The sequence below is a fragment of the Staurois parvus genome, unplaced genomic scaffold (genome assembly GCF_062004578.1).
Source record: "Staurois parvus isolate SC_StPar_1 unplaced genomic scaffold, SC_StPar_1.0 ptg000097l, whole genome shotgun sequence".
Classification (NCBI taxonomy): Eukaryota; Metazoa; Chordata; class Amphibia; order Anura; family Ranidae; genus Staurois; species Staurois parvus.
In genome coordinates this window covers 10,095,533-10,122,358 of record NW_028317893.1, presented here as the reverse complement: position 1 = coordinate 10,122,358, position 26,826 = coordinate 10,095,533, and the positions used below count along the sequence as shown (strand labels likewise).

The following is a 26,826-nucleotide window of genomic DNA, read 5'->3' as shown; positions in this document are numbered from 1 at the left end:
ATCCCCCAAGTCCTGAATGTGTTAACTAAGAAAAGATCCATAGTTTTCCTGGTCATAAAGGCTTTAACCATGAAAAAAACACATAGTTCTGCATTTTAAACTTTATATTTAAATGAGAGAGGCTCTGGAAAAGGATATCACAGTCATCTATGCTGTATCAGATAGTTATCTCAGTAAAAGTTTTTTTTTTTTAAATAAAGTCCCTGAGGCTCAACTGAATTAATATAACTGAAGATAAGATGAACTTCATGATATTCTAAGCCATGCTGCGGCACAACGTGAACCAAGCCATACCTGCATAATCATCACCTTCTTCAAGAATACTAACTAGTAGGAGTTTGTGAAATTTCAGGTGTTATGTACAATTTATATACAATATGTTTTGTTTTAAAGAGCAACTCCAGTGAAAAAGAAGGAAAACTATTTGAAAAATGTTCTAATGATCATTCCTTTTGCAGTATAATTTTGTGGAGTTGGCACCACTCATATAAAGTGTGTTCACATTTTTTCTAATGGTAATCATAAAGCAATTAAATATGTGACAGGTGCTGTTTTCCTCAATAACTCCTTTTGTAGTTTTCTAATGACCGCTGCCCAATCTTTTTTTTTATTTCTTCACAGTCACTGTCTGGTTTCATTACAATTTTCCTAAGACATATGGCTCAATTATACTTAAGAAGCTCTGTTACATAAGAATTAGGTGTGAGGAAAGTATGTATAGGTATAAATTAAATATAATAGGTAACTCTTCCATTATGCACACTGCTGAACTGAAAAACAGTTTCTCAAAGTCCACTGGGAAAACAACACTTCCATGAATGTTGATATCCTGGCTCCCACCCAACACTCACTTGTTCCTCCCTCCAACCTCCATGTCAGTTCTGGGTCTTATAATGATATGTAGGTCACCAGGATGAGCCAGTGAGAGCTGCAAGGGACTCAAGAGATCAACATTCCTGAAAGTGCGGGGTGGACTTTGGGGTACCATTTCTAAGCACCTGAGTGAATTCTGAAGTATGTGAGGTACAGTATGTATTCTCTTTCTTCTTATAGGTAGATTCTTTCCTTTTTTAAATGTGACATCTTTAAAGTGATTTAAACTCTATCTTTGTGACATCTAGTTACTTAAAGCACAGTGTGGTTCATGAATGGTATCATTTTTTTTTTCAGAAAATATTGTTTTTACATTTTACATTTTTTGCATCACTGCTAATCTCATTGCAGTGGACACATTGTACATTTGGAGACAAGTTCTTTCATTGCTAGATCAATGGGTATTATTTGATTTTCCAATAATTTTTATTGAAAGATTTTCAAATTACAAATAAGGTGATAGAAAGATGTCATGTCATAAAAGTAGATGTCAAACAGTGCAAAAAAACACATGGTTTAACAAACAGAGGACATACATTAGGAACCAGAGAATCTGCAGGACAACAACTGGGTAATTCAAATGGAAATTTTCCAGCATTAATCTGACTATATACAGGTAATAAAGGTAGTGGTAGGGCAAAAAGTAAAGGGAGGCTAGAGAGGGATGAAAAGGGAGGGTCAGGGAACATAATAAATGGGAAAGGGGGAAAACCAGTGTTCGTAAACCCAATAGTCACACAGAGCAAATGTTGCTAAAAACATGACAAATGCTGTAAACCGAATAGGGAGTAGTCTCAAATAGCCTCGGAGAACAGAAATATAAAACGGAGGATAGTACAAAGTAAAAAAAAGAGTAGACAGGAGCGAGGGAAAGAGAGGTTCAAATTGGGAGATATCAAGGCACGGGAAGGTATTGAATCCACTGGTCCCAAGTTTTATCAAATTTGTTAGTGGTGTTGTGTAGAGTACAGGTGAGTCTGGCATTAATCATGATCCAATTCAATTTATTCTTAACATATTCAAGCAAAATTGATCTCTTCCAGTGTCTAGCAATAATGATTCTCGCTGCCAACAGCATATAAGTGAGCAAATGAAAAGGTTTTTTTAACTGTATTTGGGAATTTATGAAAGAGGGCCATCTCTGGGGATCTACAAACATTCACCACCGTCACCGTGTAGATAAAGTTAAACATGCGGATCCAAAATCTGGTTGCTATTGGACATTGCCACCAGAAGTGATACATAGAGCCCATCTGGCTGCAATACCGAAAACACATCAGTGAGGCATATGGATGCATCCTCGCAGTACAGGTTGGGACCAAATGGGTATTATTTTTAACAAAGCTATTTGATTTAAAAAATTGAACAATACTGAGATTTTAGAGATTGTGTTTAGGTCTACCTTAACCATTTTGATAATTTAAACAGAGGAGATAAGCCCTAAAAAATGTAACAACGTTTCTGGGGTGTGTCCTCCTCCTGTGCCCTTGGCTCACGCTGCCCCATCTTTCTTTTTGCCAAATGCCGGCTGTCAAAATGAGAGCCAGGAATTGCTATGTATTAAATAGCTGGGGCAGCTGTCAAAATTCATCTGCTCTTGTATAAAATAAAAGGGCATGGGGTCCCCCATCTATTGTGAAGCGAAACAAAACAGAAAGCACACCAACCTTGTGCATTACCTCAGTAAACCAAATTTTATTGAATACAGAATAATACTCACAAACAGCGAAGTAAATCAAGCATGTAAGTCCTCAAGGGAACTTTAGAATAGTAGAGCTCTGATGAAGAAAGGCCCCCCTTCGAAACGCGTCAGATGTATCCTGAGTGTCTACCCCTATGATGGGACTCACGCAGGCTCTACTATTCTAAAGTTCCCTTGAGGACTTACATGCTTGATTTACTTCGCTGTTTGTGAGTATTATTCTGTATTCAATAAAATTTGGTTTACTGAAGTAATGCGCAAGGTTGGTGCGCTGTTTTGTTTCACTTCACAGTACTGGTCGGGCTTCCCCAGCCTTGTTTGGAGCTGCTCAACCCCATATGCACTGGTGGTTGAATTTTACAGTTCTGGTTCAATCTATCCACCCCTTCCTGGGTCTCAGAGCGCAGGAGAGTTCAGTTCTGGTCCCCCCATCTATACCAACCCTTCAGGTTTGTTATGGATTTTGAAGGAAACCCCTATGTCAACATTTTTAAAATTAATGGTGTGGGGGTCCCCCCCAAAATCTATACCAGACCCTTATCAGAGCATGCAGCCTGGAAGGTCAGGAAAGGGGGGGGCGAGCCCCCCCAACCACAACAAGCCAATTGCCCTGAACATAGGGGGGTGCTTTGGGGCAGGAGACCCCCACCCAAACCACCTTGCCCCCATGTTGATAGGTACAAGGGACTCTTCCCCACAACCATGGCCAGTGGTTGTGGGGGGCTGCGGCAGAAGGGTTATTGGAATCTGGAAGCTCTCTTTAACAAGGAAGCCTCCAGATCCCCCCCCCCCCTTGAGAATGAGTATGGGGTACATGGGATCGCTACTCATACACAAAAAAAAAAGTGTAATGCAAAAAATGACAGTAGACAGTCTTTGACAAGTCCTTTAGTAAAACAAAAATAAAAAAAAAGTCCCCTGAAGTAGATCCAATGTCAATCACGATGCCCACCGCCACCGCTGACCTGAAAAAAGAAAAGCTGACAGCTGCACCGGCCTGACAGTTCTTAAATATCTAAGGGGTGGAGCCACCCGGTGATGTCAACTAGGTGACCCCAATTCTTTGTGACGTCATTGAGCTGTTATTGGCCAAAGCATTGCATCTGACCTGTGGTCAGGTGCATTGCTTTGGCTAGTCACAGTGCACTGTCAGAGCACAGTGCATTGTGGTGTGTGGTGAGCGAACAGCACGCCGAACGCCCTTTCCATTTGTCTGTTCGCCAAATACATGGCCGAATAAAACGGCTGATGTTCGAGTCGAACTTACGTTTGTCAATTGTAAATAACTTTGCCATGCTTTCTACCAGAAACATAATTTTTGTGTAAATTTTAAATGGGAGTAATTAGTAATAAAATGTACACTTTTATTTTCAGTAAAACTGCTTTTCTTTAAAAAAAAAAAAGTCAAAATAGAAAATTTCCATTTTCTACCTATTTTTTCAAAAGTATATCACCAAAATAAAGCCTAATTTTTCACCCATATGTATGTATTACTTTATTATCTTAAGTAATGGCAAAGTCATAACCTAATAAACCTAGTAAACAGATGAATAGTGGAAATATAGAAACTGCATAAGGTACAAAGGTATAAGAGCTGAAGTGGTGAAGTATAAGACTTTATGAGCTTACAATTTAGATTCTTGACCTGTGTCTAATCTTCAAACTGCCAAAATACTTCTGTGTTCACTCCACAGGAAATGTGACTTTTTTAGTAGCAGATCAACCATTTATCCCTCATTTTGGCATTCACTGTCCAGAGGACAAAAAGAATTTATAGGCTGTGTTTAAAATTTAATGAGGGCTAGTGCTGATTTAAAGCCTACAAAAATGTATGAATATAACCAGTTCTGTTACTGTTCTTCTTTTACTCATGCCCCATCATTTTTTTCCAATATTTCTCTTAGATGTTAGAAAGAAAAATTGGGTGGTCCCATCCTAAAATCAAGTCTTTAAGTCAACAGTAAAGCAATAAAGATTCCCATAACTAGAGTGTGGACCCCACCATTCTTACATCACCTTTTTTTAACATGCAGCATCTTGCAGTTGCTTCAGGCTGAGGCAGAGTGCTGGCCATCATTAGGGGAATGATATGGGTTTGGGGATTTATATGCAGCTGTTAATGAAGTCCATCAGAGGACAGGCTGGGGAATTGAGAATACCACTCAAAAAATATTAAAATTAAACCAACCTATCATGTCCTGTTAAAGTGCATAAACTAGTATTACTGTGGTGCCTCTAGGTATGTTTCCTAGTATTCAAGTGTGATCCTTTGTGCCTGTAAAAGTACTTCAGACTAAGACTATATACAAAATGTGTTAGCTTTTCTCCAAATCATGGTTAAGCTGCAAACCCTATCATTCTGGAGTTAAATGGTAAAGTCTCTACTGGTCTTAGCATAGCTACCTAATCAGTGTTAAGTGACAAACAATGAAACCAGAGGCGGACTGACAACTCATGGGGCCCCCGGGCAATAGGGGATCATGGGGTCCCTGTGTCCTTGCCCAAACTCAAAAAAGCCTATGAAAAAGGTACCAGGGGCATCTCATGGTGCCCCCTACTGACCCCGGGCCCTCAGGCAGTGCCCGAGTTTCCAAATGGTCAGTCCGCCCCTGAATGAAACAGTAAATCTACCACCACAAGTTAACATTTCAAGCTGCAGATAGTAGTTTGCATTCATCAATCTGATGATTCCTGAGGTAAAAACTATTGGAAATTACCCAAACATTTTCATGTATGTGGCCCATAGTGCTGGGAAGGAGTAGGTTTTCATCTTAATTTGTAGAGGAGTCAAGGTCCTGCATACAACCTATGTCTATGATCTAGGGTTCTCAGCAGGTAAAATGACAATATTTGAAAAGAAGTACAGATACTTTCTGCACGCACCAAGTGTTTTAATTGTGTATTAATGTCAGTTTTGTGCACTTGGTGGAAATGATAGGTTCCCATTAAATTTTAAAACAATGGTGAAAGTTGAAGTAAATAAATAAACTGCTGCAGATGTATAGTGCAAGGAACCAAAGGTGTATGCACTTCCTACAGCAGCCCCTATTATCCTGCTTTTACTTCTGAATACTGTCAGAGCATCTGCTACCTCCCATTCCCACTCATTTCTATTGGCCTATCACTATGTTACTGTGTCAGACAGCTTTTGTTTAATTCAAATGGGTTTTGAGTTCCCATACAAGTCTATAAGTATGTGAAACCCACTTGAAATAGATCACATGCAAGTCACCTATGAATAAATCTGGAAAGATTTCAGAAACACCTCAAACTAATGTTATTGACACTAGCACAAAACCTATCAACATAGGACCTAAGATGTGCTAACAGGAATGAAGCAAGAAGGAGTGGGGTGGTAAAAAGGGGAACTATTTTTAATTAGTTATTTTTAACTTAAAAAGAAATAACTTGAGTCCCAGGTACCATTTTATGAAATGACAGAAGGGGAGTGGCTACTTGTTCCCGCACCATTTTAAAATGGCACCTGCACCCCTGTGAGTCCTGGTGGCATCTACTGCTGAAAACATCTGCCGGTCATTGACAGATGGGCTCCAGTGCTAATCTCAGGAGCTTAATGAGTTCAATCTACAGAGCACTCTTATGGAAAGAATGTGTCAGTGCTACTCACCTTTCTAAATTAAGCATTCTATGGTATGTGGCCTTGCGTACTCCAGGACTGCAATCAGCAGCCTCCTAACTGGACAAGCAATACATTTGCAAGCTATCAGCTAAGCTCCTGGCACATTTGTGCTATTTCTGCTATCCAGCCTGTATACTCCATTTGATTCCTGTGTACCATCTTCTGTTTTTTTTCCTGTTTAGTGTTTGTTGCCCATCCTGACATTTGGATTAATCCTAGTTAACTGTATCTACTACCTTCCTTGACCTTCAGCTGTGACCTGGTTATTCTTGTCTGCTGCCTACCCTGATCTCTGACCTGCTTCTATTAGCTGTGTCCACAGCTAGCCCTGACCTCCAAACTGTTTTCACTTACCTCCAACCTATGGTCTGTATTACTAGGAGCAGCATGAAGCTGGGGGTCAAAACCAGGGTCAGCAGCAGTGAAGCCTAAACCTTCATGAGGGAGTCCCTGGTGAATCCCAACTGGCTCTTAAACTCTGTGCCCTGCAGAATCCCATGTCACCTGCTTTCTCATGAGACTATCCTGGTGTTTCAGTAAGTCCTTGGTAAGCCTACTGTCTTTCCCCTACAGTGTAGCTAGAGGATAAACATTGGTGTAGATGGCATCCTGATGCAATGCTTTTGCATTATATTTATAATAGAACTGTAGTTACATCACTCAGCATGCACACAACACTTTCTGGTGGTACCAAGGCTTAGTCGGAGCTACTGAAGCTCTTTCCAGCCTCTTCTTGAAGCAGTAGACCACTGCAATAGTAAGCTGCTGTTGGCTGATTTTTTTTTGCACAGCTGCACTAACCACATCCAGACACCCCCATGGAAAAGGAAAAATGTAAAAAAAAATTAAAAAACATGTTAAAATGGAAAAATAAATACATATACAGTGCATGTATGTGTGTGTGTGTGTGTGTGTGTGTGTGTGTGTGTGTTTGACACAAGTTACTAGTGTGCTAATTTGTTCCCTTGGTAATTGACTTTAGGAGCCCATAGATGATATATGTTTTTTATTGTTCAACCAGTGAATTAAACAAAAAAAAATACTTGATACTCCTCTCCTCACATTTGATGACGATGAGGGAGTTCTCCTGCTGTGCTTTGTATTTTGACAGCACGGAGACTTCCTTGGCATCTAAATACAATGATCAGTGTTGGCAGCTATAAACAGCGACACTGATTAAGTGGCAAAAATCCGACTGGGCAGTTGTACACAGGGGCGGACTGACCATTTGGAAACTCGGGCACTGCCCGAGGGACCAGGGTCAGTAGGGGGCCCCATGAGATGCCCCTGGTACCTTTTTCATAGGCTTTTTTGAGTTTGGACAAGGACAGAGGGGCCCCATGATCCCCTATTGCCCGGGGGGCCCCATGAGTTGTCAGTCCGCCCCTGATTGTACAGAAGTACATTGTACAACCACGCTGCCCATACATGAATAAAAATGTATTGCTGAACCAACCTGATTTCGAACCATGTATGGCTGGCTTTACTCTTTAGTCTTATCTTGTGTAACGCATTCACTTTGAATTTTACCATTCTGATATGCTATATAAAAGTTACACTTATCTAATATCATATTAATCAGCAGACTTTTTTGATTATATTTTGGGGTAAATATAAATGGGGTGAACAACTTATGTAAACATTGTATTTAAAAAAAAATAGAGGAATATAATTTTTTTCTAATTATTTGATGCTAATTTTTTCTAATAGAAACCAAAGAAATAAAAATATGCGTATCCAAGTCTGCTGCCAAATTGAAACCCTGTATATACTGAAAAAATGACATACTCTGCTCCAAAAAATTAATACTTTGAAAACACATCAGATCTCAATGGAGAAAAATATCATGCTGGATATCTATACTGATATGGACTGTGTAATGTGAATTGGGTAAATGTAAGGATGCCCCATCGTTTGAAGGAAATTAAAATTATCAACCTACAGAGGACTGATTTCAAAGACACCCCGAAAATCAAAGTGAAAAAATTATGCAGCAGGCTAGTCCATTTTGTTGAAATTTCATTGCAACAACTCAATATGGTACTCAGTAGTTTGTATGGCCCCTACGTGCTTGTATGCATGCCTGACAACCTAAGGGAATGCTCCTAATGAGATGACGGATGGTGTCCAGGGGTATTTCTTCCCAGATCTGGACCAGGACATCACTAAGATCCTGGACTGTCTGAGGTGCCATGGGGTCAACTAGCACTGTCCAGACAGGGGTCAGGGGTTCTGCATCCTCCTAGAGCAGAAAGAAAACTCCTCCTACAAGCTTTAACCAGTGTTCTGCTGGACACTAATAGAAGTCACAAGACTGCTTTAACTGCTGATGAGAAAAGGTATATAGCAGTATATATTTACTAAAATAATTGCACTTCCATGTCCCTTGTACTGTGGGAGACCAGATATAGTGAATGTAGTGTCCTAGGTTTAGTAACACTTTAAGTGGTAAAATAAAAATAAATCTATAAAACACCCTAAAGCTGAAGTTTAATTTCCCTTTAATTGTCTTCTATGGTTCATCCCTCCCTCATTCATCAGTATGCTAATGACATTTTTAAATGTAACCTTTCTGTTTACATTACACACCTTTTTTTAAATCCAATGATTTAATCACTAGAACTTTGCCCTACTTTGAGCAATGCAGGCTGATCATGGCTGGTGGAGGGTCTGTACTGTGCATAGCTTCCTGAAAACAGCAGAGTGCCCTAGGTAAAACCCACATGTAATGATGAGCTTGCATGACCAATAGAACTGAAACCCAAAGACTGAAAGAGGCAGGCCAGGGACTGTTCAGCTGGGGAGGAAAGACCTAAATAATGATGGATGTCCTCTTGGCAGAAAATGAGGAAGGATCTATCTGACTTGCAGCAGCTTCTACTGTAAGCTACAAGAAGCTTAGAGTGTGCAGTGAAATCAAACTAAGCATTTTTAGTACAGGAAAAAAGCTTGTGTATATGTGGAAAACTAAAGTTAACCAGTTCAAGTCCACGCTATAGCAGTTTTACTACTACAGGCGGACTCTCTGAGCAAAATCACATATATACGTGATCTGCACTCCCGAGTCACCAAGGCGTGGGCATATGCACCCCACTGGTGCTGTGATTTGGTACAGCACCAATCACTCACCAGATCTAGGCCAATGATGTTCTGCTGATCGGCCAGTGCCTGTGACAAAAGATGTGACACCCGCTTTTTGTCCCTCCTGTCTTGGCTAACCTGGTCTCTGCCTCAAGGACTACTTCAGTCGCTATCACACACTAGTGGGGTATTAGTGTAGGGTACAGGGTCTCAAAATATATTAGGTAGTCAGGAAACTGGCTTTGAGAGACTCTACAATCACAGTCTGCAAGGTTACAGTGTAAGTTACCAAAAAAGTTACAAAGTTGCAGTTCTATTGTTACTGTTTGAATTGTTAACTGTTGTTGTTTTCTTTGCAGGAATACATTTCAGCTCCAGCACCGATCTGTTTAGTCTGACAGCAACAGGGTGTGCTTTCAGAATATGCATAAGTGTGTGCAGTGCTGTTGGATGAGATTTATCATCCGCAGTTTAACTAGTTGCCGACCGCAGATAGCCGAATGACGGCTGCACTGCGGCCGGCCAGTTCTGGGTGGACGTCATATGACGTTCTCCCAGAACGCGCTCTCCTGCGCGCCCCAGGGGGCGCGCACCCGGCGATCTCCATGATCGCTGTGTCCTACGGACACAGCTGATCATGTGATGTGGTAAAAGGCCAATCACAGCGGCCTTTTACCACATGATCAGCGGTGTCCAATGACACGCTGATCACAGGGAAATGCAAGTGCTGGTTCTCGGCTGCACTTTCCTCACGCTGTCGTGAGGAAAGTACTGCCGAGAACCGGCAGTTGTCAGAGCGAGGATCAGCACCGATCATCAGGGCACTGATGATCAGTGCCCTGATGATCGGTGCCCAGCAGTGCCACCCGCAAGTTCCGCCCACCTGTGCCCAGCAGTGCGCCCACTAGCTCCGCCCACCTGTACCCAGCAGATCACCCACCTGTGCCCAGCAGTGCACCCACCTGTGCCACTCTGCAGTGTCACACACCTGTGCCCAGAAGTGCCACCTACCTGTGCCCAGCAGTGCCACACACCTGTGCCCACCAGTGCCACCCACCTGTGCCCACCCACCAGTGCTTCCCACCAGTGCCACCCACCAGTGCAGCCCAGCAGTGCTGCCAGTCAGTGCCACCAGTCAGTGCCCAGCGGTTGTGCCAGTCAGTGCCGCCAGTCAGTGCCCAGCAGTGATGCCAGTCAGTGCCGTCTATCAGTACCCATCATCAGTGTCACCTATCAGTGCCGCCTATCAGTGCTGCATATTAGTGCCGCCTATCCGTGACACCTCATTAGTGCTGTCTATCAGTGCCGCCTATCCGTGCCACCTCATTAGTACTGCCTATCAGTGCCCTTTAGTGCTGCCTATCAGTGCCCATCAGTGCCGCCTATCAGTGCCCATCAGTGCTGCCTCATCAACGCACATCAGTGAAGGAGAAAAATTACCTGTTTGAAAAAATGTATAATAGAAACAAAGAAACTTTTTTTTTCTTTCAAATTTTTTGCAATTTTTTTATTTATAGCGCAAAAAGTAAAGCGCCCAGTGGCGATTAAATACCACCAAAAGAAAGCTCTATTTGTGAGAAAAAAATGATCAAAATTTCATATGGGTACAATGTTGCATGACCGCGCAATTGTCAATCAAAGTGCGGCAGCGCTGAAAGCTGAAAATTGCCCTGGTAAATAAGGGGGTATAAGTGCCTGGTAGGCAAGTGGTTAAAAAAAAACATATATGCCCAAGCATGGGGTCCTGGGGTGGTTAGTGGGTGGATCGCTCGTATGCCTCAGCATATATATTTTTTGGCAGACATTTCTTCATCCACATCGATCTTTTTTTTTGTTTAGACATTTCATGTATGCCCAACATTAGAAGTGTGTGGCTGCAGGGGGGGGTGTATATCCTAATGGTGGGCATACCACACACTTTTTTTGGCAGAGATTTCTTCTCTTTGTTTCATCCAGCCCACAGGCTGCATAAAAAAAGAACAACATATACAGTGCATGCCCAACAAGGACCAGCGATGTGCTGTTACATCACTGGACTTTGAGTGGTTATACCAGGATGATGCCTGCAGCTTCAGGCATCATCCTGATATCTTTTTTTCAGCCAGCGGTCAGTTTTCATGTACAAGCAATCCTAGTGGCTAATTACCTACTGAGTTGGTTTTACAAGTAGTGGGATGTGTAAATCTAAAGTGGTAGCAGGTAAAGGCTTTTAAAGCATTAGCTATGGATATTAACAATGTACGTACTTTATTGCTGTTGCATGGGGAGCACCCAGTTTTAAAGCATGTCATGTTTGGTATTTATTTACTCCGCATAACATCATCTTTTATACTTACAAACAATAGGCCAATATATTATGTTTTTGTGCATTCAATTTCAAAAAAGTGTATTTTTCCCAATAAAAATTGTGTTTGAAAAATCGCTGCGCAATTACTGTGTAACATAAAAAATTGCAACACCCACCATTGTATTCTCTAGGGCCTCCGCTTTAAAAAATATATAATGTTTGGGGGTTAAAAGTAATTTTTAAGCAAAAAATACAGATTTTTTTACATGTGGACAAAGAATGTCAGAAAAGGCTTGGTCTTCAAGTGGTTAGAAGAATGGGTGATGTGTGGCAGAAGTTTCTAATGCTTGGCATAAAAGGCAAGGATAGCACAACCCCCTTCCCTCCAAATAAACCCCTCTGGATATCCCTGAGAACAAGAATGGGGTAGTTCATACACCATCATGAAACTCAAAGCTTCTCTCGGAACCCACCAGGTCCCCATGCCGCATGTGTCCCTTCTTCCGTCGCTTCTTCCGAGTGGAAATGCTGCCCCCCCTGCAAAATGCTACCCTAGGCAAATGCCTTGTTTGCCTTGTGGTAAATACACCCCCGATTATACCCCAAAATACATTTTGCTACTTCTCCCGATTATGTGGTTACCACATGAGAGACTTTTTGGCAGTCTAGCCACGTACAGGACCCCAAAATCCAAAAGACAACTTTAGGCTTTTAAAGGGCTTTATTTTCTCATTACAATTCCTGACCACCTATCACAGTTTTGGAGGCCCTGAAATGTCAGAATAGTTTACCCCCCCCCCCCAATGACCCCTTTTTGAAAAGTAGACACTCCAAGGTATTTGCTAAGAGACATGGCGAGTACTTTTCAGATCTCATTTGTTGCCACAAGTTTTTGGAAAAGTAAAAAAGAAAATGAACATGAGATCTGCAAAATATTTAGCATGCCTACTAAATTCCTTGGTTGCCTACTTTCCAAAAATGGGTCATATGGGGGGAAAGGGGGAGGGGGTGCTATCTTGGCATTTCAGGGTCTCTGAAACTGTGAAAGTGAAATGAGGAGGAAATTAAGTACCTTTTGGATTTCAAAGGGGTAATTGGATTTCGAGCTCCTGTATGCAGCTAGGCTCCCAAAAAGTCTCACACATGTGGTTTTCCAAAAACATATGGTAAAAAATAAAGTATTTCATTGACTCAACATGCCTCTCAGCAAATAGTTTTAGGTAACTACTTTCTAAAAAGGGGTCATGGGGGTGGGGGATTTGTTCTATCTTGGCATTTCAGAGCCTCTGAAACTGTGATAGATAGTGAGGGAGTGAAATGAGGAAGTTAAGCACATTCAGGCTTTCAAAGGGGTCATTAGATTTCGGGCTGCTGTATTCAGCTAGGCTCCCAAAACGTCTCTCACACTTGATATCCCATACTCAGGAGAAGTAGCAGAATATATTTTGAGGTGTAATTCCACACATACCTATGGCATATGTGAGCAATATATCATTTAAATGACAGCATTGTGTAAAAAAAATTTAATTTTGCAAAAGCTTCGCATAGCCTCTGAAACTGTGACAGGTAGTTAGGAAGTGAAATGAGGATATTTCACACCTTCAGGCTTTCAAAGTGGTCATTGGATTTTTGGATTTCGGGCACCTGTATGTGACTGGGCTACCAAAAAGTCTCTCACATGTGGTATACTCGGGAGAAGTAACCAAATATATTTTGGGGCATATTTCTACATACACCCATGGCATGTGTGAGCAATATATTTTTGTCATTTTCCAAAAACTCTAAAAAGGGTGTTTATACTGCCCTGGCATTTTAGCACCTCAAGAAATGTGATAAGCAGTCAGAAAGTAAAAGCTGCATAAATTACAGTATCTATACCATAGTTTATAGACGCTATAACTTTCACAAACAATTAATATACACTTATGGAGATGTATTTGTTACTTAAGACATGTAGCAGGATACATTTTGGCCTAAATTTATGACTAAATTTGAGTTTATTGGAATTTTTTTATAACAGAAAGCATAAAATGTTTTTTTTCAAACTTTTCTGTGTTTTTTCATTTATATCACAAAAAATAAAAATCCCATTGGTGATCAATTACCACCAAAAGAAAACTCTGTTTGTGTGAAAAAAATGACATACATTTTGTTTGGGTGCAGTGTTGCATAACTGCATAATTATCAGTTGAAATAGCAGAGCACCGAATAGCAAAAAATTGCCTGGTCAGGAAGGGGGGTAAATCTTGTAGAGGGCAAGTGGTTAAGACTGAAATTCAGCTTTAAAGTGGTTGCAAACCCTTACTTATACCCTGTGAAGTGATTGGCTTTAGGTGATACACAGAATGAAACAAGTCCTCCTTCATATGGTCCTCCTTCTAATCTAATATAATTTTAATCAGCAGACTTTGTTGATTATATTTTGAGGTAAATATAAATGGGGTGTGCAGTCTATGTAAATATTGTATTGCAAACAATTACAAGAATATGATTTTTTCTTTCTATTTTTTTCTGCTAATTTTTCCCAATAAATATCCAAAATATCCTAGCCTGCTGCCAAATTGAAGCTGTTTATCTGCAGCCTACTCTTCTCTACATTTGTTCAAAGGTCATAATTTATAAAGCTTGTCTGAACTGTCAGAAAAAAGGGGGCGGAGAGCTGAAAAATTACACAATGCAGATCTCATTGAGGAGAGCTGATTGGAGGGAAGGGAAATCACCCTCACACAGCCCACAGGAACAGAGCTGAGGCTGTCAATTACAGGCTGTGTGCTGGAGGTGACTCCTCTGTCACCTTTTTACCTTTTGGTGGCAGAAAAACTTGTCAGAAGTGACTCATGCTGAAAGCAGAGGAACGAGGAATCATACAAAAATTACTCTTAGTGCTCTTAAATGAGACAAGTAGACACAATAAAGGGATATGCTGTGCTCAAATTTCATGTCTGAGGATTACAACCACTTTAAACTAATAATAAAAAGCCAACAATCATCCCATATCAATAATTTTTACAAACAGTATGATGTATCTAGCATATATACTTCTATATTACAACACTTCAACCTATAATATCCCAGAAAAGTGATCTGCCTTCACCCTTGAAGGCCAACTGAATAATATATATGTGACTTTTCTATGAACAAAATACATCAAATCAAAATGCAAAACCAAAGTAATATAAAATATAAAATTATAAAAATTATCTGCAAAAAAATTATCTGCAAAAATTATGTCCAAAGTCCCACCGTGTCCAAAAATAAAATAAAATCAAAAAGTCCCAAAAGGAATCCCCAAAAAAATAATCCTCACGAAGTGTAAACACAAAAACTTAAACTTTTTCTTCTTCTTTCATCACCAAAACCTTCTTAATACCCGCAAATTCTGATATTCATATACCTCAAAAAAAGAAAAAAACTCGACATAGTGTCATACCTTAAATAATGAAAACACACGTGCCACTCGCTGTGCAGCATGCAAGATATTAACTAAACGTGTAAACTCAAACCAAGTGTCAAAACACATAAAATAAGTGAAATGACAGTATGAGTGAAAGCACATACAATATGTGAAAAACCACTCCACAAATAACACTCTAATATATAAAAGGGTGATAAATGAAAACCAAATCCCAACTCTCCAACTCTAATATGGATGGGTAATTACCCTATAGCAGAAACAGTAAGGCAGATTAACCACTCTGGGTTACACTCTCCTCTCCTCGATTTTCTCCCAGGACTAGGGTCACTTCCTCCACTTTCCTCCAGAGAACCAGTCAGTGAAACAGATAAGTGAAATGGCAATATGAGTGAAAGCACATTCACCCTATAGTAGAAACAGCAGGGCAGACTAACCACTCTGGGCCACACTCTCCTCTCCTCGACTTTCTCCAAAGACTAGGGTCACTTCCTCCACCTTCCTCCAAAAACCAGTCACAGTGTAAGAGATAATCTTCTTTATTGATAACTCACATAAAATTTGTGGTAACAGCTCCTCCTCACAAGCAGTGTGCACATGGACAGGTTCAGAGAAACATAAACCGCATGTTCCCACTTCCAAAATGGCCGCGATCGCACTTCCGGTCAAACGTCGATGCGTATGACGTCACGTGTCACTGACGCGTTTCGTCACTTCCTTTGACTTTTTCAGAAGGGTCCCTTCTGAAAAAGTCAAAGGAAGTGACGAACCGCGTCAGGGACACGTGACGTCATACGCATCGACGTTTGACCGGAAGTGCGATCGTGGCCATTTTGGAAGTGGGAACATGCGGTTTATGTTTCCCTGAACCTGTCCATGTGCACACTGCTTGTGAGGAGGAGCTGTTACCACGAATTTTATGTGAGTTATCAATAAAGAAGATTATCTCTTACACTGTGACTGGTTTTTGGAGGAAGGTGGAGGAAGTGACCCTAGTCTTTGGAGAAAGTCGAGGAGAGGAGAGTGTGGCCCAGAGTGGTTAGTCTGCCCTGCTGTTTCTACTATAGGGTGAATGTGCTTTCACTCATATTGCCATTTCACTTATCTGTTTCACTGACTGGTTCTCTGGAGGAAAGTGGAGGAAGTGACCCTAGTCCTGGGAGAAAATCGAGGAGAGGAGAGTTTAACCCAGAGTGGTTAATCTGCCTTACTGTTTCTGCTATAGGGTAATTACCCATCCATATTAGAGTTGGAGAGTTGGGATTTGGTTTTCATTTATCACCCTTTTATATATTAGAGTGTTATTTGTGGAGTGGTTTTTCACATATTGTATGTGCTTTCACTCATACTGTCATTTCACTTATTTTATGTGTTTTGACACTTGGTTTGAGTTTACACGTTTAGTTAATATCTTGCATGCTGCACAGCGAGTGGCACGTGTGTTTTCATTATTTAAGGTATGACACTATGTCGAGTTTTTTTCTTTTTTTGAGGTATATGAATATCAGAATTTGCGGGTATTAAGAAGGTTTTGGTGATGAAAGAAGAAGAAAAAGTTTAAGTTTTTGTGTTTACACTTCGTGAGGATTATTTTTTTGGGGATTCCTTTTGGGACTTTTTGATTTTATTTTATTTTTGGACACGGTGGGACTTTGGACATAATTTTTGCAGATAATTTTTTTGCAGATAATTTTTATAATTTTATATTTTATATTACTTTGGTTTTGCATTTTGATTTGATGTATTTTGTTCATAGAAAAGTCACATATATATTATTTAGTATCTAGCATATAGTACTAATTCGATACAAATACCATTCTACAAATTCTATCTATTTAGATCTTTTATTTTTGCAAAACATAATTTTTATTTATGAGACAAAGCAAACAACTTTAAAAAAAGGAAGTCCAACTCAAAATTCAAAACATGTTTTGCATATGTGATTGATAATAATTTAAAATTAACATGGAGCAGACATTTGCTGCAGTAATTACTTTATGTTACAGGCACTTCATGAAATATTTACACTGAAATTAACGACATGCTTACCTGTCTTTGGCTCCACAGAAAAGTACGGTTGACCTTGAAGAATGCTATAGACAACTCGAGCACTATTTCCATAAGTGGGATCATCAGCATCTGTTGCTGTTACTTGCAGCACTGAGGTTCCTTAATAAAATGGTATTGGCTTTCAGTTAAGCAGATTTCAACCTACAGCAGTACATTGTAAAACATTTATAATATTGCAATTCTGAAAACATTTTGATGTCAGAGATGTATATATTATATTTAAAGCATGTACTAAAAAACCTGAATAACACAATGTATAAATATCAATGTCATGCACAATTTTGATTAACTTTATCAAGAAAACAAAAATCTGCTCTGTTTATACCTAAGTGTGCTATGGCAGAGCCTGCCCATAATGATCACTGTCAGTTAGGTGTTAACACAGTATAAAAAGTACAGCTCCAGGGCTGCTGAAATGCTCCGAGCTACTCAACTTATGTCAGCTGAAAACAGCTTTCAAAGAATTTCTGAGCCAATGATCCTTCATGCCAAACAAGTCTGGAGCAGCTTGGAGTGCTTCATCCTCTTCAGAAATGAGGCTGATCAGCAGCTGTTTGAACAGAAAGACCTCTGTTGTTTCACACTTGGGTACAGAGTGAGGGGTATCTAATTTTATATTGATTGTAAAAATCAATTTAGTTATATATATAAGTAAATACCATGCACTATTAAAACTATAGCCAGCTGTAGAAAGAATGGATGCATAAATGTTGAACATTATACTGTATCATATACTATCACATACTTTATACTGTGAAAGCTCAGTTCTGACTATGCTCTGCTCAGGTTCCATAAGAATCCACAGAGGTGATAGCAACAAAGTAAACTATACCAGCGTGAGTATGTAGGGTTGAACTGGAGGAGGACTAAAATCCCTATTTTTTCTTAGATATGACATTTTTCTAAGAAAAAGCAACTCTCCTCTAGAATTTTAATTGAAATTCATTGCAATGTAAATTCCTAGATATGTAAATGGACACTATGGCTACCTGACTACTTTCCACCTCAGACATTATTCTCAACCCATCAAACAGAGAGATATTCACCCATTGACATAATAAACCCCTCCTACAACCCCCCAAGCTTGACAGGCCCTCATCAAAATCCATCCCTGGAGCTAAATGTTGCCTGCAGCCCATGAACATACAGATGCCTAAGTGGAACTCACTAGACATGTGGCTTCACTCTTAGTTTGGAATGACAAATGCTAAATTCCACCCCCAAAAAGACCCATGGGGTCTTTCTTGTATCTCAGACACAAGTATTCTGAAAAAGCTCCTGGGGGTTGATCTTCCAATAGCATGTCCCATCACAACTATCCCCACCACCACTCAACCAAGGAACTGGTGCTGTAAATCATTGTATGGTCTAATCCAATAGCATTTACCTTTGCTAGTGTATTAAATGGGGTTTCATATATAAATAACGTTCCACCATAGTGTTGGGGGGTAATTATTAAGGTTTAATGTAATGAGGGATAATAATGGATCTAGGCAGCCACCATCATTTGTCAATTGCAATAAGATAGACCGGAGTGAGCAACTGGCATGTGAGAATAGTTTTCATATATAATTTCATATTTTTTTTGCTCGGGACTAAAAAAGTTAAATGTTTGATTTTTTTTTTGTATTTATTTTTATTTCAGTAATTCATATTTACTGTGTCCAGACAGCATGTGGGGTGCTGGACTCCCTTTCATATATTTGGCAGGCTAGTTACTATTTTGACTTGTTTTAACTTAAAGCAGTAATAAACCCAAAACCAAAAATGTAATATATTGCAGCTTACCAATCATTAGATGTGGTGGCTGCATTAGTTTTCTTTTTTTTGTTTTGTTTTGCTTTTTCCCCCTCTATTTTTAAATGGTAATTTGTCCAGTAAAACACCTCCTGTATTAGAGTGCTCCCACTGGATAAATGAGCACAGGGACACATTTGGACAGCATCATTGGCAGTCGGGGGGGGGGGAGGGGAGTGTTAGATGTACTCTCAGATTTAAATACACTAAAAAATTGAAGCCAAACTCCAGCTAACACTTTATAAGCAGTTACAGCAACAGTTTTTCATTTGGGATAAATGTTTTACATAAATAAAATAATAAATAAAATTTGATTACGGTAATCACCCCTGTCAGTGTTGAATGGTTTACCATTGTAAGAGAGCTTATTATTTTAAAAAACAACAGGCTTACTGGTCAGATCACCATTGAAAAAGAAAGCTTAAACAAGAAATGCAGCCATCACATCTAATTGGTAAGCTGCAATATAATATTTTTTTTGGGGGTGTAATACCACTTTAACTACTTACATACTGTAACTACTTTGCTGATAAAAGCCTATTGTTTACAGAGGTAAATAGATAGAGCTCAGATCACACACAGCAGAATAAAGTCAACCATAGATGGTTTGAATCTCAGCCTGTTCAGCAGGGACTGGCCGAGATTCAAACTATGTATGGGCAAGCTAAATGTACCCATTGATCAACTTAGGTACAACCAGCTTGTTGGATTTTATATGTAAGTCAATGTTTTCTCCTGGAGGGTGTGGCTTCTGCAGACCACCCCCCTTCCCGTCAGCAGAACACAATGGCTACGTGGTTGCAGGAAAAAAAATTCCTCTGTCTATGGCTGGCTTAAGTCAAACAAGTGACTCATTTACCCTCTCTGGTCTGCATCGCTTCAATTAGACAGAGAAAATATATATATATATATATATATATATATATATATATATATTCCAAAAGCTGTTACTGTTAAAACACATTTGTGAAGGGTGTATCAAATGTTATCGTGTTAAATATATACAGTACTTTATATAAAAGAAACATCTTTTTAGGAACTTGAAACCTTATAAAAAAAATAAATCACCCCCAAACCATTATTTTCCTTCTTTAATTGGTTGGGTCAAAAAAAGTAGTATCATTATCTAAATATGTGCTTAATCCCAAATGAGAAAATGCCTAGAACCTGATGATGGATTTTGGGCACCTGTGCATGGAGTTGCTTAAATGTGTTACTTTGTATTTGTTTTGTATGTGGCCCTAGATATAAAGTATATTTTTATTTAAGATTTTTTGATACTTTCATCTGTGTATGTATCCTTATGTTAGGGTTTGCTGTTAGGGTTTACAAGGATTAAATTGCTTTACTTTACCAGACAGAATAACGCAGTAACATATTTTCCATATATTCTCGTAGCCCTGATGAAAAAATGTAAAACTATTGTTTCGTTATTGGCCAGTGTGTACAGCAGTGTGTCCGGCTTCTGTCGAATGGGCATGCTAGAAAACCAGCAGCCAATTGGCATCTGATCAGTACTTGCAGGCAATGGCTATGAGCACTGACCATGTGTTCAGGGCAGCCCGCCCTGTCAGAACACAGTAGCTCAACCCTGCTGGGTTGAACAAAAAAAAACTACTTGTGTGTACCAGGCTTTAGGCATAACCTCCTTATTCAGCATTACGCACTCCTTCTTTTTGCATATTAAATATAGATATCTTCCCAATGGACCCCAATGGTCTTGTCAAATATACAACTAGCTATAAGCAAAGCCACCTACTTAGCTTACTTATCTTCTGATAGTAGATCTGAGTCATCTGCTCTATTCCTATATTCCATGTGGACTCTTGGGTTGGTATATTCCTGCCATAGCTCATCACTCTTTTGCTACCCATCATGGGGTTTTGAGAGTGAAGTCCTCCTAGATGTATTACTATACATACTTGTTAAGACATGTGAGCATTTTGTTTCTTACCAACGGGTGACATTTCAGGGATGCCAGCAATGTAAGGCCCATCCAGAAATTTTGGCTCATTGTCATTTATGTCTTGCACTTTAATGACAAACACAGAATCAGGCTCCACAGGTTTATTTGTTTGCCTGTTTAAAGCTTGTGCTTGAAGAGTGTAGTAGGCTTGTTCCTCACGATCCAACCTCTTGGTTGCATGTATATCCCCAGTAAATTCATCAATATTGAAAATGGTACCTGCCCCCTCGCCTGTCAAGACATATTTGATGGCATTTTCTCCTGTGTCCACATCTGAGTGAAGCTGTTAAAAAAATGACAAAAAATGATATTTGTTAAGTGAATAGGTGATAGCCCAGTAAGATATAATCAATGATTTCTAAAAAAAAAAAAATAGGAATTGTCATTGTTCTGAAAATGATCTGCCAAAACCATCTAGTTTATGGCAAAAGATAATGAAGATCTGTCAACTGCTCCAGGAGGCAAACACATTTTATATCTCTTAATAAACAGTTTGGAATCACTTTGCATTTCATACTGTGCTAAAACTCACACAGTATAGAGCTGAAAATATTCTGGAGGATATATGCGTGTAAATATTTTGAAACTGACAGTTTGGTCTCATCATGAACAAAACACTTTTTTTTCTACAAAATTCAACTGACTTCATTTAAATTGCCCTCTCCCTTGGGTATGCTACTATGCTACATGTGTTCATTTTATGCCTGAAAATTTGAAAATGTATTATTATTTGCTTGTTCTGGGTTAACCTTTTGACTAGTCACATATGTATCATATCTCAACTTACTGCAGACCACCCGGAGAAATAAAATATCTGCAACTGATTGCTGGATTTTGTTGATTTTTTCCCCTGACCTAATAAATACATTTGCATGTAAAAAGCCTTATTCATGTTATTATACAGTTGATGTATAGTAACATTTATAAAGAAATAGCTCAGATATGATATATGTGCACTCTGCTCTGTCTGTTCCACTGAAGTGGTGAAGGCCATTGTAGTCTTAGGTTGGACCCCACAAACTTGACAGTGGTACAGATACACAAACACCATTAGTCTTCTAGACTTGTCAAACTTTGGTTGTTCTGACAATATTGATCAGTGTTCTTTATTTTTTAACATATGTGTATGGCAGACACTAGTAGTGTCAATCTATGTTATAACATGGCTATCTCATAGCAAACCAGGAACACATCAATACATTCAAGGGTGATCAAGACTAGTCTACAAGAAACTACACAGTGCTGTAAAGAACCATCAAACACATAAAAAAGACTGAGTAAGAGACTTGATAAAATATAAAAAGAAAACCAGTATTTTGGTCTTGACATGTAGCCAATATTACTTTTAAAATTATGCTTTGTTCAATTATAGTCACACCACTTTTAAATCTTCAAAGAGGAAAGTCAAGGGAGCAACTCAGCCTAAGAATTCTACATCAGTAACCATGACATCTAAAGTCAGAAGTCTTGTACTCTGGAATTTATTGTAGATAAAAAGTACTGGAAGAACTAAACATGTTTTACAGTGAAGGATAAATCTTTCTCCTCTATTCCTAGGTGACTATTAAATATATATAGGAATTTAACAACTTAAAATTGTACACAAATCTGTTTAGATTTTGCAAACATATTTTATACAGAACTCAGTAAAATACACATTCCCCAAGACTGACTGATGTTTAAAAGAATAGCTGTCAGATTGGGAAAAGTATGACATTTTTATACAGAGTTATAACTTTAGAACTGTTCAGTATGGCTGCCCAACAAAACTAAATCAAAACATCATGAATATTGCATCTTATTTTTCTTTCAATGTAGTACAATTAACATTGCACTATCCTAGTTCTGCACTTGTATTAAAGGATAAGTTCATCTTTCAACAAAAAACAATAAATGCACATTTTTTTGCAAGTAAAAAAAATGTGCATTTAATATTTTTTGTTGTAGGAGCCTGGAAGGACTCCTGCAGACCTGTCAATGTATCTACTTGTTCATACCTTGTATCGTACAAGGACGCTGATACATACTGACAGGAAGAATCAATAAAGTACCACAGCACTCAACAGCGCCATGGTAGGTCACTGAGAACAGCAAGCTGACAGCCGCTAAGGTTGTCAGTACTTGTAGTTTCTTATTCACAAAATGTTAAAATTTTGACAGATAGTGGAGGAAGAAGATCCCCCACTAGCTGTCAAAGCTGGGGATCAGGGGGATCAGGGGGGGGGGGTCGTGGAGTGCAGGAACCAGTCATATCAAAACATGTTATGTGTTACACCTTGAATGTGAAGCTGGTAATATCATTATACAAGATATGCAGTATATACACACACATGCACAATATATCAAGAGTAAATAGTATAAGCTGAGATGTACAGACTTGACAACAGAGATTAACCGCTTCAAACATTTTGGTTCCTTTGTCCATGTTGTGAAAACTTTTCTCACCCAGGTAGATTTAAGAATATTTGCTTACCTAAAAAATGATGAGGCAGTCATAAATTAGTGAAGGCCTTTGGATTTATTTACCAAAGGCAAATAAGCTGTTCAATGGACTTTTCCCCTAGCTTAGAGAATGAGGTGAAGTTCTCACTTCCATCATCCAATCATGTGCAAACAAAAAATGTTTAAGTTAAAGAAAAAATCCTTTGCAAAATGAAATGCCTATTTGCTTTAAATATATCAACCCCTTTGTGCCTATAGGGCTAAGATGTTTTCAAGTCATACAGTTTGGGTGCATAAACAATGTACATACAAGTACATAAACAATCTTACTATACAGTAGGCACAATTCACTAAGCAGTATCTTACCGCATCTGAGTATGCAGTAGGATACCGCACAGCATGTAAAAGAAAAAAGTTTGAATTAATAAAAAACGCTACTAAAATACCACATTAGTTATTTTATTAAGTCATGCAGGATTTTAGTAGTGAAAACCATGCATTAATGTTTCAGCTGTCTGCAGGGTTCCCCAGTGACAGCTGAATTTAAAAAAATACATTTCCAGCAATTAAAAAATAATTTTAAAAATAATTCAAAAATTGGTGTGGGGTCCCCCCTCCATCCATACCAAGCCCTTCGGGTCTGGTATGGATTTTGAGGGGAACCCCTATGCCACAATGTAAAAACAAATAGCGTGGTGTCACCCCAAAATCCATACTGGACCTTTATCCGAGTTGGCAAGTTACTGCTCGGCTGGGTACCAGCTTCTTTCGGTGCCCGGGTCACAGAGCCAGTCCTCCCTGTCTTTACCAGGCTGGTCAATGTGCAGGGATCCCTCAAGAGCTAAAGAGAAAGACTCATGAAGCAGGTGCTCCTGGTCTAAGCGTCCATCTTGGACCGGAGCTAAGCCACGCCCCATTCTCATATTTATTTTTCCTATATCTTTCATATCTGTTCCATTATTTACTCCTACTACTGTATATTACTTCTTCACTCCTTTCTCCTTCTTTATCTTTCGGCTACAATAAGGGTGCTTGTTTCTTTCCTTATCAATCCCTTTTTTGCACACTAATTAATTCCCAATATCTCTTAGAAGTTTTAAAGTCCTCCCATCTGCTCCAGGTTTTCTTAAATTTTAAAAATTTTATCCTTTCCAGTATGATATAATTCCTCAATCCTATGTATATACTCCACTCTAATTATCCAATCTTTTAACCACATGCCGCCCAGCCACCGCATATAAACGGTGGCAGGGCGGCGCTCGTAGGCAAAAGCACTTTTTAAAATGGCTGCCTTCAAAACAGGTAGGGGGTGTGCGCGAGGCGCGCACCCGCCCTGCCTGTCCTGCGGGTGTCAGCAGCAGGTCTCCGCCGGGTCACGGCGGTAATCACTGACACAGAGCAGGGCTGCATTGTTTACACACAGCCTGCTCTGTGACAGTTCGCCGACAAGCTGCAGAGGGAGAGAAGAGTTTCTCTCCCTCGATCAGCTCCCCCCTCCCTCCCCCCATCCAGTACACACCCCCGCCCCCTAGTAAAACACTCCCCTTACACAGCAAACTCTAAAAATGTTAACCCCTTCCTCCCCAGTGACATTAGTACAGTTTCAGTGTTTTTTTTTCACTGATCACTGTATTGGTGTCACTGGGGATGTCAGTGACCCCACGTCAGTTCCCCCCCCCAGTGTCAAAATGTCCGCCGCAGTCCTGCAGTCCCGCCATAAGTCGCTGGTCGCCGCCATATGTCGCTGATTGCCGCTATATGTCGCTGATTGGCGCCATTATTAGTATAAATAAAAATTAAAAATCCCAGTATCTTTCCCGCCATTTGTAAACGCTATAACTTTCACGTAAACCAATTAATTTACACGTATTGGGTTTTTTTTTAGCAAAGACATGTTGCAGAATGCATTTTGGCAGAAATTTATGACTAAATTTGATTTTTGCATTTTTTTTTACTGGACATGTTTTATAGCAAAAAGTCCAAAATATTGTTTTTTTTTCCTCAAAATTGTAAGCCTTTTTTTTAAAGCGCAAAAAATAAAAACCGCACAGGCAATCAAATACCACCAAAAGAAATCTCAATTTGTGGGGAATAAAAGGATGTAAATTTCATTTATGTACCGTATTGCATGACCGCGCAATTGTCCATTAAACTAGCACAGCACTGTATAGCAGAAAAATGGCGTAAATTGCAGTATTTATACCATAGATTGTAGACGCTATAACTTCCACACAAAGCAATCAATATACACTTATTGGGATTTTTTTTACCAAAAACATGGAGCAGAATACATTTTGGCCAAAATTTATAACCAACTTTGAGTTTACTATATATTTTTTATAGCAGAAAGTAAAAAATATTGTTTTTCTTCAAAAGTTTTGGCCTTTTTTTGTTTATAGCGTGAAAAATAAAAAGCACACAGGTGATAAAATTACACCGAAAGAAAGCTCTATTTGTGTGAAAAAAAGTACATAAATTTCGTTTGGGTGCAGCATTGCATGACCACGCAATTATCAGTTGAATTAGTGCAGCGCCGAGTAGCAAAAAGAGGCCTGGTCATTAAGGGGGGTAAATCCTCAGGATCTCAAGTGGTTAATTTTGGGGTTTCCTGTGTCTGCCAAATCTAGGGATTAGTCCTTTAGCCGCATTTAATAAGTGAAGTATCATCATGCTCTTATATTGTTTCACTGTATACTCTGAATTGTGAAATAAGCATACCCAAGGGTCCTTCAATACACAAATATCCGTTATCTCCTGTATTTGTTGTATTACTCCTCGCCAAAATGCCTGTATTTTAGGACATTCCCACCAAATATATGCCATTGTCCCCTTCATCCCACATACCCTCCAACATAAACGTAAACTCTCTGCTCGTACGTTATGTGCCACACTAGGAGTGATGTACCACCTTGCTAAACATTTGTAATTCATTTCTACTATTTTCATATCCACCGCACCGTGTACTAATGTAAATATTTTTAGTAACAGGTTTTCTTCTTGTGTCCTTACTGAGTAGTTTTTCAAATGGATACATATCCTCCCCCATCCTTAGTGGTCTCGGGAGCGCAGTTACAAAATGTCTTAGTTGGTAATAACGCCACTCATCTAACCTAAAACTATTTCTGTCTTATCTTTTAACCACTTGCCTACCAGGCACTTATACCCCCTTTTTTACCAGGTCAATTTTCAGCTTTCAGCGCTGCCGCACTTTGATTGACAATTGCGTGGTCATGCAACTTTGTACCCATATGAAATTTTGATCATTTTTTTCTCACAAATAGAGCTTTCTTTTGGTGGTATTTAATCGCCACTGGGCGCTTTACTTTTTGCGCTATAAATAAAAAATTGCCAAAAATTTGAAAAAAAAAAAAGTTTCTTTGTTTCTATTATAAAATTTTTCAAACAGGTAATTTTTCTCCTTCACTGATGTGCGTTGATGAGGCAGCACTGATGGGCACTGATAGGCGGCACTGATGGGCACTGATAGGCAGCACTAAAGGGCACTGATAGGCAGTACTAATGAGGTGGCACGGATAGGCGGCACTGATAGACAGCA

The 26,826-nt window shown here is 39.3% G+C and overlaps 1 protein-coding gene across 2 annotated transcripts in view; it reads right to left on the bottom strand.

The window, feature by feature from the left end:
* CDH7 (cadherin 7) overlaps nucleotides 1-26,826 on the bottom strand; it is a 340,655-nt gene that overhangs the window by 148,675 nt on the left and 165,154 nt on the right. For both annotated transcript variants that reach the window (XM_089671067.1, XM_089671068.1), the window contains exons 3-4: nucleotides 20,817-21,111; nucleotides 17,045-17,164 (exon numbers count right to left, since the gene is read on the bottom strand). In XM_089671067.1, the coding sequence (XP_089527193.1) occupies nucleotides 17,045-17,164; nucleotides 20,817-21,111 (415 nt within the window). The remainder of the gene's footprint in view (nucleotides 1-17,044; nucleotides 17,165-20,816; nucleotides 21,112-26,826) is intronic.